This window comes from Pimephales promelas, chromosome 22 (assembly GCF_988280905.1).
Source record: "Pimephales promelas chromosome 22, fPimPro1.hap1.1, whole genome shotgun sequence".
Classification (NCBI taxonomy): domain Eukaryota; kingdom Metazoa; phylum Chordata; class Actinopteri; order Cypriniformes; family Leuciscidae; genus Pimephales; species Pimephales promelas.
The window spans coordinates 1,751,282-1,769,299 of NC_142790.1; the positions used below are offsets into that span (position 1 = coordinate 1,751,282).

The following is an 18,018-nucleotide window of genomic DNA, read 5'->3' on the forward strand; positions in this document are numbered from 1 at the left end:
ATTCCGTTATCTCGAATGCATGAATCTATCTCAAGTCGCGAACATGCGCTCTGTTGTTTACATCTCGGTTCGACCGCATGTGCAGCAGTAGTCATGCTCGCATGCACAGCTCGTGCACGGCTCGTGTACAGCATTAGCGCACACACATCTGTTCTCACCTTTTCAAGTAGATTATCATAGAGATTGTATCGTTATTTCACCGCTATTCGTCAGTATTTTACCGGATAAGTTCATTTATATTGTTTGTGTTTTATATACGTTTATACATATTTATATCTGTATTTTGTGTTCACAGAACCACACATCTATGCACATTTAATAAAACAACGATTTGGAATATATCCTGAGTGAGACATCATTGTTCTGACCGGACAAACTGTAGCCTTCAGCCAAACCTGAACTAGCAATTAGAGTGAATAGTCACAAGATTTTTCATGGGAGACATCTCTGTAGCAATTCACTGCTCCGGCTCGAAGGACCATGAAAAATCTTGTGACTATTCACTCTAATTGCTAGTTCAGGTTTGGCTGAAGGCTACAGTTTGTCCGGTCAGAACAATGATGTCTCACTCAGGATATATTCCAAATCGTTGTTTTATTAAATGTGCATAGATGTGTGGTTCTGTGAACACAAAATACAGATATAAATATGTATAAACGTATATAAAACACAAACAATATAAATGAACTTATCCGGTAAAATACTGACGAATAGCGGTGAAATAACGATACAATCTCTATGATAATCTACTTGAAAAGGTGAGAACAGATGTGTGTGCGCTAATGCTGTACACGAGCCGTGCACGAGCTGTGCATGCGAGCATGACTACTGCTGCACATGCGGTCGAACCGAGATGTAAACAACAGAGCGCATGTTCGCGACTTGAGATAGATTCATGCATTCGAGATAACGGAATCAATATAACTATTATAAGAATGACATCAATATACATGGATGCTAATAATGTCACAGCAGTGAAATATAACTAAGTAAACAACTTTAACCACAGATGTAAACACAGATACAGGCAAATTAGCGATTACTGAGAATGTTCAACAATTATCTGATTACTTACAGTGTGATGCACGCACACGCACAATCAGTAAAACTCCTCCGATTTGGCTAATACTCTGTATCTCACTCTAAACTATATACACTTATTCAGCCGATCTACTTTTCCCTTCATTACCCGTCAACTCTCTTCACCGTCACTTCGCGAACTCCGGTGGAAAGTTTTGGAATAGTCCATTTCTCACTGAATGACAGGGGTGACTGGGAGAGTCCATGTGCCAAAGGGGAGCACTTTCTACAGCCGCCCCCAAATTCACAGTGTGAATTTGTCAACTTTAAGTGACTGCTACATTAAGTTCAAGGCTAGTCAGGTAGAGAGGGCAGACAAATAATTTTGGCTACAGGTCGGGTGTAAGTCTTGCCGTTAACCTGTATTTCCACAGATCTGACTCTCTTGTCCAACCCAGGAAAGACCTGAACAATTTTCCCTACAGGCCAAAGAGCGCGGGGCAGTTGTTGGTCCACTATCATGACTGTGTCACCGACCTGCAGATCCGTTTCTTCAGTTTTCCATTTCTGTCTGATTTGGAGGTTGGGTAGGTAGTGTCGAATAAAGTGCCTCCAAAAGTGGTCAGCCAAGAGCTGGCTATGTCTCCATCTCTTACGGCTCAGGAGTTCAGAGTCTTGGTATACCACTTGCGGTAATGAGGCATCTCGCCGCCCCATCAACAAGATGTTTGGGGTTACTGGATCTGGATCCGCGATGTCCGAAGAAGTGTAGCCAATGGGTTTGGAGTTGAGGATACCTTCTATTTCTATGAAGACAGTTCTCAGCACTTCTTCTGTGACCGTCTGGCTGCCAATGGTGACGTTAAGTGCAGCCTTCAAAGAACGAATTTCTCTCTCCCAACATCCACCGAAATGGGGTGAACTGGGTGGATTGAAGATGAATCTTATTTGTTGGCTAGCGAGTTGGGCTTGAAGCTCAGGATGAAGGGCGATGAATGACTCTTTCAGTTCCCTTTCTCCTCCTTTAAAGTTGGTGCCTTGGTCAGACAGGAGCTCATAGGGTTTACCACGCCTGGAGATGAATCGCCGTAAAGCCATCAAGAAGGAATCTGTGTCAATGCTGGTGAGTATGTCTATGTGAACTGCACGGGAAGTCATGCATTTGAAGATGATTCCCCATCTTTTTTCATTCCTGCGTCCCACCTTTATAGTGTAAGGTCCAAAGCAGTCCACACCTGTTGAATAGAAGACAGGTTGATGGATCCTCAATCTCGCAGGTGGGAGGTCTGCCATTTTTGGTGGATGTGGTTGTCTTCTCCATCTCTGACACTCTGGACATTGTCGCTGATGGTTTCTGACTGCAGCCCGTCCCCGTATCACCCAGTATTTCCTCCGAAGTTCAGCAAACACCCTATCTGGTCCTGGGTGATGTAGCCGATCATCATAGTCCTTGATTACTAGTTTAGTAGTTGGGTGAGATGAGTCAAGGACAATAGGATGTATTGTATCTTCCTCTAACTGGCTGATCTGACGCAGACGACCACCAACGCGTATGAGTTTGGTGTCCTCATCAAATTCCGGGGCTAGGCACAGCAATCGACTATTTTTTGGCAAGGATTTACCTGCTCTGAGGAAGGACAGTTCGTCTGGAAATGAGTCAGTTTGGCTCTGCTGGAGTATTGCAAGTTCTGCCTCTTTGTAGTCATCTGCCGTTGGGATATCGGTGGCCGCCCCGTTGGCATACTGGATGTAAGCCTTCAGTAACTCTGGAAGTGTATGGTATTTCTGTGGATCGGGAGTAGGTGGAGTGGTGGTTGATAGGCCAATGAATATTGGCTTTCTCAATTCACTATCCTGATCAGTGGTTGTAAATGGTGGCAGCTCCGGCCAATGTTCAATTGTCTGTCTGAGGAATGTTGGCCCCTTATTCCATCTGCTTTCCTGGCCTATGTCACACAGCAGTTTTCCCTTTGTGATGTCATCGGCAGGGTTCTCCTTTGATGGCACGTATCTCCAGTTATCAGACTCCGTGAGTTCTTGGATTTCTGCCACTCTGGTGCCTACGAACACTTTAAAACGACATGAGTGTGACAGCAACCAGGTAAGGACAGTTGTGGAGTCAGACCACAGTGTAACACTGTGGATGGGCAAAGTTAACTCTGTCCTCAGAACTTTTGCGAGTTGTGCACCGGTGAGTGCTGCGCATAACTCCAACCTTGGAATAGTTTGCTGCTTTTTAGGGGCTACCCGAGATCTACTGGTTACAAAGGCTACTTCCACTCTACCTTCCAGGTTTTCAGTTCGCAAGTAGGCCACGGAACCGTAGGCTTGCTCTGAAGCGTCACAGAAAATGTGAATCTGCCTCATGCTGGTAGGTTGATCCAGTTCTTTACTGCAGTAAGCCCTCGGCAAAACAATGTGCTGTAAACCATCCAGTTCACTTTCCCATGCTTTCCACAAGTTCAACAGATTCTCAGGCAGACGGGGATCATCCCACTCTCTTTTCTTGTCCCATAACTTCTGTACGATCACCTTGGCACGTGTTGTGAATGGCACAATATAGCCTATGGGGTCATACTGACTAGCAAGGATGTGATATATGCTCCGCATAGTTGGAAGTGGGTGGTCTGTCCGCCGCTGCTTATAGGAGAGAGTGTCTGACGAGCAATTCCAGTGTAACCCAAGAGTTGACTCTTGTGCATCTTGGTGACCCTCGCTGAGCCACTGAATGCTGCTTTGAGATCGAGCATCAACTGGCAGGTGACTGATGACCGATGGATCATTGCTAGCCCACTGTCTTAGATCAAAGCCCCCGGAACTTAAGAGACTGCGTAGTTTGTCTACCAGACCTTTAGCTGTCTCAGAGGAGGTGAAGCTCTGAAGGCAGTTGTCAACATAGAAAGATTTCTCTACTGAGAACTGTGTATCTTCAGACTCACTGTGATCCAGGACGTGCTTTTGTAACGCATATGTTGCGCAGCAAGGACTGCACGTTGTTCCGAATGGAAGTACTTGCCATTCATACACGTCTGGTACCTTGTCTCTCTGAAGATTTCTCCAAATGAATCTAAGTAGTGGTTTGTCCTCAGGCAAAAGGCGTACCTGGTGGAACATCCCACGAATGTCACTACTAATGGCGATGGAATGTTCTCTGAATCGCAGAAGAACTGACAGGAGAGAAGGGCTGAGTGGTGGGCCAGGGAGCAAATACTCGTTCAGGTTGTGTCCTTGGTAAGAAAATGAACAGTTGAAGACAACCCTTTTCTTTCCATTATGCTCCACCAAATGATGTGGAATGTACCAGCTCTCTTTGGAACAGTCCACCTGCTCAGGAGTGAGTTTTGTGATGTACCCAGCTTGCTGTAACCTAACCATCTCCTCCTGATAGGCTGCCGCTTGATCAGGATTCTTGTTCAGTCGATTCTCTACTCCCCTTAATTGTGGCAGGACAGCTTCTTTGGGAGCATGTAGACATGGCATATGTTTGGCACGTAAAAGAGGGGTCGCGTAGCGCTGGATTCTGTCAACCTCTACTCTCACGATTTTGTCCTGGAGAAGTTGAATGGACTCTTTGTCTTGTCGAGACCTTGTCAGTACCTTCTCGTTTTGATACGGAAGAATGTCCATTTTCCACAGTTTCTCCACATTTGCATAAATGTCATTAGTGGGCCGTAAGCTGGTGAAAAGACATTGCTGGGGGGAAAGTCTGCTGGTTAGTTCTTGCGCTGGGCCTTGTAGTGTCCATCCTAGGCGTGTTCTCACAGCCGCAGGGCCACCAGGTGGACCCAGTCTGACTGGTTCTATGGGTGTGATGAGGTGAGGGCAGTCAGAACCAATGAGAACTACTGGTTTCACTTTGTGAAGGTGCTGCAGTGGAAGGCCTGCAAGATGCTTGTACTTCTTCTGGAGTACCTTGATGGGATGAGTGTGCTCTGCTAAACCCAGGCTCTTGGCTGTGAATGCGCTACGTATCATGAAAGCCTTACGAGGGTTAGCCACTGAAGACACAGTGAAGGTCACAGCCGCCCCGTGAAGAGTCTGTGTATCTTGCCTGACTGTGCGGAGAACTAAGTCCTCTGGCTGACCCTTCAGATTCAACTTCTGTGCAGCTTCATGCAGGATGATGGTCCGCTCTGACCCATCATCGAGGATTGCATATGCCTCCATGGATTTGTTGCCATTTCGAAGTAGAACTTTAGCCACCTTCAGCAGAATTTTGTTATCACAGGTTGGACGATCTAGATACAAGACTGCACTGGCTGGAACCGATTCTTCTGTGGCTTTGCTCTGGTCATTTACATCATGTAAGGCCAGCAAGTGCTTTCTGTTACAAGATGGACAGAGGGCTTTCAGTGTACAATTGGCAGCATGATGACCACGCCCACAGCGCCAACATCTATTCTGGCTTTTGATCCAATTCACCTTCTGCTCTTTGTTGAGTAACTTAAAGTTCTCACAGCCGCTCAGGAAATGTCTGTTGTTGTCGCAGTATGGACAGTAAACATTTACCCCTTCTCTCTTAGCAGCAATTGGTTTGGGTGGATACACTGGTGATGCTGAGCTGGCCTTTGGTTTCTCTGTACCAAAGAGGATAGTAGTGGGTTTGCGGGGCTGTCTAGAGTCTCTCCTCAGCTCTCTCCTCGGCACTGTAGGAACTCTAGGCTGGCTGGTATAATCAGTTTGGTCATCCTGAACTTGTAGCTCGTACTCAAGCCAGTCTGCAAAGTCCAATAATGTGGGGATAGTGACATGAAGAGGATGTGTGTACCTCTTGAAACTAGACCTGAGATCATGTGGCAGTTTGCTCAACAGTCTCGACACGTGGGATCCACACTCCAACTCTACATTGCCTTTCTGACCCAGCTGTTCCAACATACTGACCAGGGAACGCACTTGGAGTCCGAACATGCGAAAAGTTTTCACATCTCCACTTCGAATGTTTGGTCCATCCATCAGTTCTGCAATGCGTTGTAAGGCTAGCTGATGTGGTTGGCCATACATTTTATTGAGGGCTCTCATGGTATTTGTGAAAGGAAAGTTTGAGTTACTGTATGAGTCTGCCACAAGTAGGGCTTCCTCCAACTTAAGATGGTCAGTGAGGATCTGATACTTGAATCGCTCGGTTGCATCCTCAGGCAAAATGTTCTCCAATGCTATTCTCAGTCGAGAGAACTCCCTAGGATCAGGGGATGTTAGGAAGGGAATGGTTGGAGCAGGGCCTCTGTACATTTTCTCTTGCATTGATGAAGGCTGATAAAACTCTTGTCTGTGGCCTGAATGCGGAGGCATACTGTCATGTGCTGTGGTGTCGAACTCTGACTGATAAGCTGGAATGTGTTGGGAGGAACGAGAGTACATGGGTTGAGGTGGATCACTGTAACGTATTTGTGATGGTACTCTATCATGCATTGAGGAAGAAATGTCCATGTTTCTGAACTTCTCAGCTAATCCAATGCGTTCATCTATTGTAGCTGTGCACCGTTCCCTCATGGCCGTAGGCGGTGTTGGGGGGTTTGTCCGTGGGGCTGGAGTAGGACGGAACCGTTGTGGAGTCTCAGGGCTCACCACAGGAGAGAAGGGACCTGGAGATAGCACTGGTAAAGTCACTGGCCTTAAGGGGGCTCTCCTTTCTGCCTTAAGACTCTGAAGTTCGTGATGTAACAAAGCATTCTGTTGCCGCATCTCCTGTAATGCTGAAATAATCTCTGGAAGCTGGCTGGTTTGTAGCCGCAAGTCAGCATTCTCGCGTTTCATCACCTGCAGCATGGATGTAAGCTCTACTTCCTCTTCTCCTCGCCCATAGAATCTTTCACTTTGCCATTCATCTCTCAGTGTCCAATCCTCATGATCTAACTCTTGACTGACAGGAGAAGTCGATCGTGTCTGTGCTGGTGACGGGACTCTGCTATGGCTAAAGTCTGGGAATGGCTGTCGATGTGACAATGGCGCACCAAGCTCATAATCCACTAAATGAGTCGGTGGGTTGATCTTTCTTCGTGGACGCACGACAGGCACTTCTCTCTCGGGTTGAGACATCTCTGTAGCAATTCACTTCTCCGGCTCGAAGGACCATGAAAAATCTTGTGACTATTCACTCTAATTGCTAGTTCAGGTTTGGCTGAAGGCTACAGTTTGTCCGGTCAGAACAATGATGTCTCACTCAGGATATATTCCAAATCGTTGTTTTATTAAATGTGCATAGATGTGTGGTTCTGTGAACACAAAATACAGATATAAATATGTATAAACGTATATAAAACACAAACAATATAAATGAACTTATCCGGTAAAATACTGACGAATAGCGGTGAAATAACGATACAATCTCTATGATAATCTACTTGAAAAGGTGAGAACAGATGTGTGTGCGCTAATGCTGTACACGAGCCGTGCACGAGCTGTGCATGCGAGCATGACTACTGCTGCACATGCGGTCGAACCGAGATGTAAACAACAGAGCGCATGTTCGCGACTTGAGATAGATTCATGCATTCGAGATAACGGAATCAATATAACTATTATAAGAATGACATCAATATACATGGATGCTAATAATGTCACAGCAGTGAAATATAACTAAGTAAACAACTTTAACCACAGATGTAAACACAGATACAGGCAAATTAGCGATTACTGAGAATGTTCAACAATTATCTGATTACTTACAGTGTGATGCACGCACACGCACAATCAGTAAAACTCCTCCGATTTGGCTAATACTCTGTATCTCACTCTAAACTATATACACTTATTCAGCCGATCTACTTTTCCCTTCATTACCCGTCAACTCTCTTCACCGTCACTTCGCGAACTCCGGTGGAAAGTTTTGGAATAGTCCATTTCTCACTGAATGACAGGGGTGACTGGGAGAGTCCATGTGCCAAAGGGGAGCACTTTCTACATACATATATAAAAAAAAAGTTTATCATGAAAATGAACAAATCTTTTTATTGTGTCATTTGGTTCATTCAATGAACGAAATGAACGAGTTGACTCGGGAAAAGATTCGAAGAGTCATATGTCATGTAAGTCTTATGCACACCCCTTCAAGTAAAGTGTTACCCAATAACGTACGTATGTGCAAAATATATGTCAAATGTTACTTGAGTAACTACTTTAAGGACTGTTACATTAAATCATGGAAAATCATGGGTTGCATACAAAATATGGAACAGCTAAACACTAAGCTTACAGTCGAGACACATCTGCGCTACATTTAGATCGTTTTCGAGAATGACTGCAGCGTTAAATGCATGTTTGATTTCTCAGTGTGCTTTCTGAAGGCTTTTTTTTTTATCAGATTTGTCAAATGGCAGCTGTGTCTCGTCCTTTGTTCGCCACTTGAGCTGTGCACTTTCATGTAATTTCTGTTGTTCCTCTTCATCCCACGGTGGCGGTGAGAATGAAGAAGTGTCACATAGATCAGTTTGTCATTTCAGTGTGCCGTAAACTTCCTCTCAGCCCGAGAGAGCTCACAGCAGGTCTTCTCACAGCGCACTGAGACCGAGTTTGTGTTTGTAATTCTGCAAGAATAGCTTCTGATGTAACGCTTTACATGGAACCAGTGCATCATCTTGAGTTCTCGACAGTGAGAGGTGTGGCACTGAATCAGATTCACAAATAACTCAACTCACAGTGCAATTTTTTCTTCAAATATGTGTCTTTCACAGCTCAGAAGTTTAGGAAGAGTTCATCCAAATATGAAATGTCAGTCCCCAATATATATATATATTTTAAACAGTTTTTTCATGCAATGAATGTCAGTGGGATCCAAAACAACATTGGATCCTACGGAGGCCATAAAAAAACTTTGTGAAGGTATAAGCAAACAGAAATGGAGGGAAAAAATAATGACTTCAATCCTTCAAGACTTTTGTGTTGGAAATAATCAACACGATCACACTAAATGCGTCTTTATAGCACGTATTGTTGTGTATAGTTTTTATATTATAGCATTGTCGTGGAATTTATACACTAAAGTGAGTTTTCACTTAGGATACGCATGGGTTGGATAGGGTAGTGGTGTTTGTGTATTATACGTTTGGGTAGAATTAGTGGTGTGTATTACACGCAAATGAACTGCGTATCAATTGCAAGCAAAAACTGCGTCTCGTATGCACGTAAAAACTCATTTTCGCGTATAAATTACACGACAATATTATAGAGACGCATTTACGTGAGAACAGGCGGAAACATTTGTAAACGAGTGTAAAGTTTTTGGGAGAACACAATAGTTTGGTTAAATGTTTTGTAAAGAAAGTTTATATTTTGTTGGCCCCTTTAGGTGCGTCATAGTGTCAAAATGACTTTCATTATACGGATAGAAAAAAAGACATTTTGCAAATTTTGTAACGGTTCCTTACTCACCATTCAGTATTTCTGTATTATGCTCTACAACCAAACCCACCACCACAACAGCTGATTTATTTTTAGGAAGGAGAGACGGGCCTGCCTCCATGGTCATAGAGCAGACCTCGGGACTGAACCCGAGTCAGGAGAGAGTGACGAGGAGCCCAGCGTCCGCTCTGGTGACAGATGACAAGAGCAACAGGCTGCTTCTCTGACATTCACCACCACTGCACAAACACTGCCACAGGCACATAGTGAAAGGAAAAACTAGTGCAATACCGATGGAGAACAAGAGAATGACAAAGACTGAGGGAGAGGGAAGAATCCAGAGGCATGCTTCTGCTTTGGGAGTTTTGCAATATTTTCAAACGCAATATCTGTACCTGGTTGTGTTACCAGAGCGGTGCTGTCTTGACTGATAAGTTCATTGACTCCTTTGTGCAAGACGGAAGCGTTGAGATTTATCTTTTTTTAGTTTTAGCTGGGATGTTTTAATGCAATGATGGAGTTCTTGAAGGATTTTTGAAACTACTAATTAAATGACTAGCATAAATTCTCAGTTAAAGGAGAACTCTGGCGCAAAATGAACCTTTGGTCTAATAAAACATTGATACCTAGTTGACCGTCCTCGGAGATTTGTTTTAATCGAATGTAAAGGGTTTTATCTCTAAAAATTGTTCAGAGTATAACGCTAGCAATGGGGGCATATAATACGTAAAAAGAAATCGCTAGTTAATACCACTAACAAGGCTCAAAATATCCCCACACTAACATAGTAACATAATGAGGCTCCATACATGCAAAATGAAGCGTTGAGAAGTTTGTAAGTGTACAGACCGTTTAAGAAGATATTTTATAAAGACAGTCTACTTCATCTATACAGGCGGCGCCATCTTTGGAAAACAGTCTCGACAAGTCGAACCACGAACGACGTGCTAAGGAAGCTGAACTGTATGAATTTCAGTGAACTTCTGAACTGTATGAACAGCGTTCATGGGTCGACTTATCGAGTCTGTTTTCCAAAGATGGCGCCGCCTGTATAGATGAAGTGAACTGTCTTCATAAAGTATCTTCTTATTAAACGGTCTGTACACTGTTCTCAATGCTTCGTTTTGCATGTATGGACCCTCATTATATTACTGTGTTAGTGTGGGGATATTTTGAGCCTTGTTAGTTAGTTACTTATTAACTAGCGATTTCTTTTTACTTATTATATGCCCCCATATACGCCTTATTCACGGCAGCGCCATCTTTGATTTTTAGTGAGAATGAAAGCGAGACTGTGAGGGATAGACATGCATCTCTTCAATGGGTTGCACTGTTATTTAATGTGTTTTTGATATGACATTGTAGGTTTAAATGAGTTGGCGCTTGTAACCCAAGGACAATGGTGACCCCAGAATAATAATTTTCATGATTCTGAAGCTTTCTGAGTTGTTGAAGATGAATATGCTTGCACGCTTTCACTGACTAGATACATTTAAAATAAATAATGTCAGCCACTTTTGGTAACATCAGACATTTGGCATTATCAGGACCCACAAATATCCCCTCATGGCATTATTATATATTATAATCAAGCTCATATATAGTAGTTTGATGTAGTATTGACTAAAACTCTGAAAACCTTAAATTTTTTCACGGTAAATTTTTGGGGGACTATCCCCGATTCATATTTTGAATTGCGATATATTGTGGCACGATATACTGTTACACTCCTACTTATAATCATAAACTATTTCTACATTTTACAAAGAAAATGTTGTGCATGCAAACTCACTCAATAAGATGCTAACGTGACCTGATTGGGTGTAAGCATAGATATGTATGCGTAGACGCCACATTCGACCGCTCCAGACACTTCAGTGTGTCCGCCATCTTGGAATGGTCAACATTTAGATGTTGTCAATCAACCACATCAAAAAACATTGCATTTTACAAGATGCCACAACACTGCACAGCCTCCGATTGTAAACACAGCTGAGATTTATGTTTCTAAAGAAGTGAGGTGAGTGTTGGTTTGTGTTTTTATAATGTCTAAAGTGTACTGTCGAAATAAAGGGTAACCTGCATGGTAAATTTCTTATATGTTATCGGTAATTGAAGCATACACAGATGTGTACTTTTTCACAAGCTTCACTGACTCTAACCTTTTCCTGGGCTCAACTATCATGACCTTATACGCCAAGTGTCCCATCCCCAAACATACCTGACCCCTCTGCCTCTCCCAGACCAATCCAATCACTCTTATCTGGCTTCTTTTGCAGGACTTATCTCCTTTCTCTGGCCTGATGGCAATCTCTTCATCACACTGCATGTGTTTGCTTCTCCTCGGCCTCCGTATCGAATCCCTCTCCCTGATAAACTCGGATGTTATTCACCAGGCCCCGGGGAGACTCTGGCCCTATCCAAAACAAGGCAAGGGATTTGATGTTGCAGATGCTTTGCCTCGCAGTCGTGATTTTGCAATGCAACTCATGTGAATCTTCATGAATCAAATTGGCAATGTTTGATGAGTGATTCAAGTGTGACTTGTTGGTGTGATGGTTAGAATAAGCAAACCCCTTTACCAGACGATGTCTTGACTGAACTTAAAGGGAAGACCTCCATTCCTTCCATTCCTGCAAATGCACTCATTCACTTTTCTAAGTGGTCCGTTCGCTTTCTACTCTCTCTGGCACAGCTTGCATGTTTGTGGCTTAATTTATTGGCCAAATTCCTCAGAACACCTGATTTCTGTGATTGGTTGAGGGCTGAGGAATTATTTGCCAATAAATTAAGAAATGGAGAATCTCATTTGGCCTGACATGTTTCCCATAATTCACCGGGGGCCGCAGGTAGTCGAGTAGCTATCGGGGCGGGCTGCCAGTTCTTTTTCTCTTTCACTTTCTCTCTTTTCCATCGTTTCTGTGATCTACTGTGGGCGCTGTGTGGTGTCAGGGTGACTACCTGGGACGACGTCGCTGTAGGGCATCTGAATGAGCAGATGGGGAGCAGTGTTGGCTAATGGTACCTGAGAGAGAAAGGGTTTCCCCCCTCAAAGCTCCACACACACTCATCAAATACGCATCATCGACCCCTTCAAACCTAAAAACGAAGCCACCTGAAATATACTTGTGGTTGAAACACACACTATGATTTGTGTCTCTCAACGTTTGCGCCCATTACTCGTTTAGCTCTCGTAAATGATGGCTCCCTGTGCTGCGCCTTAAACGATTGCTCCCATAACCAATTGGAAATATGGAACACGATGACCAATGTTGCATGTAGAGAGACATTTGTGTGATTAATCAAGGGGGGTTTTCACCTCTAAGGCCCCTCAGGAGCTGTTCTACACAGGCTGCTGGAGACGCCTCAACACACAGATCTAATAAAACACTGTCTTCAAACCAGGGACTGCCACTTGATACTGTCCTAGTCCACTGTTAACATCAAGGACACCTGATAGCCAGCTGTTTGGGGTAGTTCCAGGACCTCAGGCTTCTTGGTCTAGTTTTTATTGCCAGACCTAATTTTTCATGATCCTTTGTGCAACCCAATCCTAAAAGTATAAATACTTGGAAAGAACCAGGAATTATTTATGGCCCCAGTAATAAGTAATTGTAAAATATATATATTATATACACTCACCCGAAGGATCATTAGGAACACCACACTAATACTGTGTTTCGCCTTCAGAACTGCCTTAATTCTACGTGGCATTGATTCAACAAGCATTCTTTAGAAATGTTGGCCCATGTTGATAGGATCGCATCTTGCAGTTGATGGAGATTTGTGGGATGCACATCCAGGACACGAAGCTCCCGTTCCACCACATCCCAAAGATGCTCTATTGGGTTGAGATCTGGTGACTGTGGGGGCCTTTTTAGTACAGTCAACTCATTGACATGATCAAGAAACCAATCTGAAATGATTCCAGCTTTGTGACATGGTGCATTATCCTGCTGGAAGTAGCCATCAGAGGATGGGGACATGGTGGCCATAAAGGGATGGACATGGTCAGAAACAATGCTCAGGTAGGCTGTGGCATTTAAACGATGCCCAATTGGCACTAAAATGTGCCAGGAAAACATCCCCCACACCATTACACCACCACCACCAGCCTGCGGGAACAAGGCATGATGGATCCATGTTCTCATTCTGTTTACGCCAAATTCTGACTCTATCATCTGAATGTTCAACAGAAATCGAGACTCATCAGACCAGGCAACATTTTCCAGTCTTCAACTGTCCAATTTTGGTGAGCTCTTTCAATTTACTGGTGTTTGTGCCATTATTTACCCCCCAAGTGTTACCTTGCGATTTCAGTATTTCCCAATTCAAGCGTTGGTCTTTCAGGCCTAAAAAAAGCTGTTCAGAGACAAATATGGCTGCTGAGTTAATTGCCTTTACTTGAAAGGAACGTTGGTTTTGTTCACCAGAGAGTGGGAAACTGGAAATGGGAAAACTCAGGATGGAGCTTGTAGCGATTACATCGCTTTGAACAGGCAAGAGTAAAATGATGTCGAACCACTCCACTTCAGCTGTGACAGCTGTGGTGTTATTCAACACAGAACTTTTGCTCGTGTGATATTGCTTAAATAACCAGGCTTATTCACTAAGCGTTACTGGGAATGACATAGGGCCGCACATTTACCCCTGGGGTACCTCTCTGCTACAATTTTTTTTTTAAATGATACGCAAGAAATGAGAGAGATGGTAATCATACAGATTGAAAATGTGAATTGGTGAGCCCAGAGAAAGGTCATCCAAGCTGACACACCAAGCCAGTGGCTCCCTCTGTTTTTCTCTGTGGAGCATTCGAGCATTTCAGGCGTTCAGGTATCCTGGGGTGAGACTGTCAGCTCTCTTAAACCTGATGCACAATGGCACTCCACAGATTCCAGCACAGAAGCCCACCCTCTCACACACACTCACTCACCCCGCTCGCATTTATGACGCCCAGGAGCTCAGGTCACCAACTGGATGTGCTGACATTTACTGGGAGCTAAGAGGCTGGAAAATCCACACATAGTCAATAGTCATTTAGAGTGACTTGGGAGTTTTTTATTTTAAGATAGCAAAGAGGCATTCACATTGACAGCGATTCAATTACTACAGGCTGCCATGTCGTTCTAATTTATGCTTTCTAGAAGCCATTGCTACTGGACAGTATCAGGACAGCGGATCATGTGAGCTTCACTGTACACACTCCTATAATAGATGCTGTATTACATTGACTTTTGCATAAAGTTTTGGACTTTGTTAGAACGCTGTCACTCATGATGCCTCAAATCCCCAAATCTCACTTTAAATCACTATAAGTCTAAGAAAATTCTGGGTTCAGTAAAAATTGCTGTAAATTGCAGCCTTTGTGAGGTTGTGTTGATTGCCACAACAAAATAATGACTTTATTAGACCTCTGTTTTCTTTTAAAAAGGCAACAATCAAGGTTAATTAAGTTAATGAGATGGAGGATTTATAAACAGACATTGAAGCTTATAATATAAAAGTAGGTAACACTTTATTTAAAGCATTTATGCATATACCCGTGGTTACAATTATCATACAATGATCATGCAATGCATTATAAGGCGTAATGAATGTATTAAAAATGCAGGCTTTAAGTAAAGGTATTCACATTATAAATATGTATTATTTGAGCTGTAAATAATGATATTGCCAAAGTTGTAAAGCTGGATGCAATTTTACCAAAAATGTAAAATCATACAAACACATTTTCCTTCTGTCTTGTTGCTTTTAACGTTTTCTGATTGGCCCCATTCACTTCCATTGTAAGTGCAACCTACTTTTTTTTATAAATTAAAAAAAAAATTGCATTTTATAAAGCAAGACTTAATTAAGACAAGTCTTAATTATTTTTTTTTTTGTGTGTGTTAATCAGCATTATCCCAGTCGACTGAGTTTAACTTGACACTGGAATATTCCTTTAACTTTGATATGCAAATGTGGGGAACTACTGTGAAAGGAATTGTAGATACAACTTATATTTTAAATTTGTCTTTTTGAACTTTCCTTTTAGTTGCCAATTGTTCAAGAAGAAAAAGACTCAATATTGTGTCTTATTTAGAATGTCTTTCGCCACTTTCCCGTGGGCAAATCGATCTCAGCGATGATGATATTAGCTGTGATACTCACTGCTTAAATGTGGCATATTCAAAACCAACATGGTAACACTTTATTTTGATAGTCCACTTTAGACATTCAACTAACTATAAGTAACTTTGCCGATACATGTCAACTAACTATCATTCGAGTACTAGTAGACTGTCAGCTTAATATCTGCTAACACTTTATTTTGTTGGTCCCCCAACAGACGTTCAACTGACTGTAAGTAACTTAGCAACTACAAGTCAACTTGTTCCCCAAACCTGAACCCTAACACTTAACCCTAACCTAACAGTCTACTGACAGTCTACTACAGCCTACTAATACTCTAATGACACTTAGTTGACATGTAGTTGAAAAGTTACTTATAGTTAGTAGAATGTCTAAAGTGACTATCGAAATAAAGTGTTACCCAAAACATTTCTCTCGAATGTTCATATGCATGACTGGGTGAATACCGCAAACTCTGGATTAAAGCCTGAGTGGGTCAGTAACTGGTAGGCGGTTTTACTCTTAATGAGCTGGTTAAGACTGATTGCTTGACTTTTCTTATGAAGCTGAGGTTTTCTTTAAGTGCATGGATGTTATTTGAGGTCATTTCCAAATTTCTCTCTGAGAAAGAGACTATCACCCCAGACTCCAGATGAAAGCTTGGCCTGGTTTCAAAGTTTCCACATGGCAAAGCTTGCAAAACACCTGAGAGATAACGCTACGGGGGGATTAGCCGCCATTTCATTTCTGTCCCTCTCTTCCTTCTCTGTTCTCCCTCGTTTCCTTTTCATGTGGCAGTCTGCGACCGTGGCGTTCCTCCTGGCTCCAGAAGCCCACTTTCTGATACCATTCATCCCCTTAGCCCCTGGATTTGTTTATTTAATCCAATATTTATGCACTGTGTATTAGGGCAAATGCAAAACAGCTTGCCTCTGTAACAAACTGACACGCCGGACAAGATAAACAGAAGACACACGCACAATCGGCAAATAAGAAAGCAGGAAAATGCCGTGCCGGAACATTTGGAGGGAAAGCTTTGCAGCAAGAAAGAGGAAAGATAACCTAACACAACCTTCAACGGATTATAACTGGAAGCAAGAGAAACATACAGTTCCCGAAATACTTTTATTTATTTGTGTGCAGTGCAACGACAAAGCAGCGGACAAACATACTCCAGGATTAGACAAATTAAACGCAGGAATGGATCACATGAAATGCAAATCGATTCAATATTTAGTTGCACAAAAATGTAGACCGTCGCTCTTTGAGGCCTTTTCAATACCGTTTATGGCTTATTTTGGCTCTAAATTCAGACTGATGACAGCTCCGAGATCGAATCTTCTTTGTGCAGCGTCTAATCACTCTCCTCTTTTCACCAAAGCTATGCAACTTAATCTTTAATACAAACAGACCAAATGCTGTATTGAACACGAGCTCAGCCCGTTTCTCAGAGGCTTGGCTCTCCTCCACGGGTGTTATCAGGGTGCCTGTGGCTCCCCGGGGTCCAGATGAAGTGTGTAGTGCCCATCTGTTTTTGGCTGAAGGAGTGTTAGATGCATACACACAGCCGGAGGAGGTCTGGATCGGGGTATCGGGAGTCGTGATGCCACTGCCATCATCGGAGCACCAAGGAGCAGGCCGTGGTATCACTTGTACCATTTGGAAATGGCACATTCGGGCATGGGGTTGGCAGGCATCAGGCGTGACCCGACAGCCTGTCATCTCAGTGCGTTTGCTCAGCTGCGAGGCATGGATCTCTCTGCGGTGAAACGCTCAGTGCTGTGTGGGCAGTTTGGATGTGCTCTTGTGTGTGGTCAGAATGAATCATCTTGATTTGAAGTGACATTAATGTGGAAAAGTTCATTTTTGTGTCATTTATGTATAAATATATCTCTCTGTGATGCTATAATTTGTGTAAACTCTATGTTCTTATGAGGAACTTTAATAATTAGCTCATTAATAATAATGTTGCTCAAGCCCACAATGTAGAGAGAAAATGATATCGGGGTTTGTTTGTTGGAGAGTAAAAGTCATAACTGTAAAAAATATTTTCAAGATTTGTTATCACAACATATTTTCTTTTGTCAAATCAACTTTATAATAATTTATAAAATATTTATAAAATAATAATTTTAGTTGAGATAACTTATTATTTTGAGTTTCTGATGATTAAACTAATCTACTTCACTTATTAACTCACTTTTTCCGGTGCAATCAACTTAAAATTTTAAGGCAACCCAGGTTACTTACTTTTTTAAGTTAAACCAACAATATTTTTTTACAGTGTAGTAATCACAACATTTTTTCTTTTGTCAAATCCACTTAAATAATTTATTTAGTTCAGATAACATATCATTTTGGGTTTCTGATGGTTAAATTATTCTCCTTCATTGTATTAACTCACTTTTTCCAGTTCAATGAACTTAAAATTTTAAGGCAACCAGGTTACTCACTTTTTAAGTTAAACCATCAATATTTTTTTTACAGTGTATATATATATATATATATATATATATATATATATATATATATATATATATCTTACAGTTA

At 42.4% G+C, this 18,018-nt stretch overlaps 1 protein-coding gene across 2 annotated transcripts; it reads right to left on the minus strand.

Moving 5' to 3' along the window:
* Nucleotides 1-464: 464 nt before the first annotated feature.
* LOC148969500 (uncharacterized) lies at nucleotides 465-7,916 on the minus strand. Of its 2 annotated transcripts, none has more exons than XR_016149277.1 (2): nucleotides 1,076-7,916; nucleotides 465-621 (listed from the first exon to the last, which is right to left on the minus strand). XR_016149277.1 is itself a non-coding variant. In XM_089125742.1 (2 exons), exon 2 carries the CDS (start codon nucleotides 7,054-7,056, stop codon nucleotides 1,375-1,377), a length of 5,682 nt encoding a protein of 1,893 aa, XP_088981868.1. In that variant the 5' UTR covers nucleotides 7,057-7,232; nucleotides 7,687-7,916; the 3' UTR covers nucleotides 465-1,374. The 2 variants fall into 2 exon arrangements, 1 of the variants encoding a protein (XP_088981868.1); XM_089125742.1 differs by having other exon boundaries at nucleotides 465-7,232; nucleotides 7,687-7,916.
* Nucleotides 7,917-18,018: the final 10,102 nt, after the last annotated feature.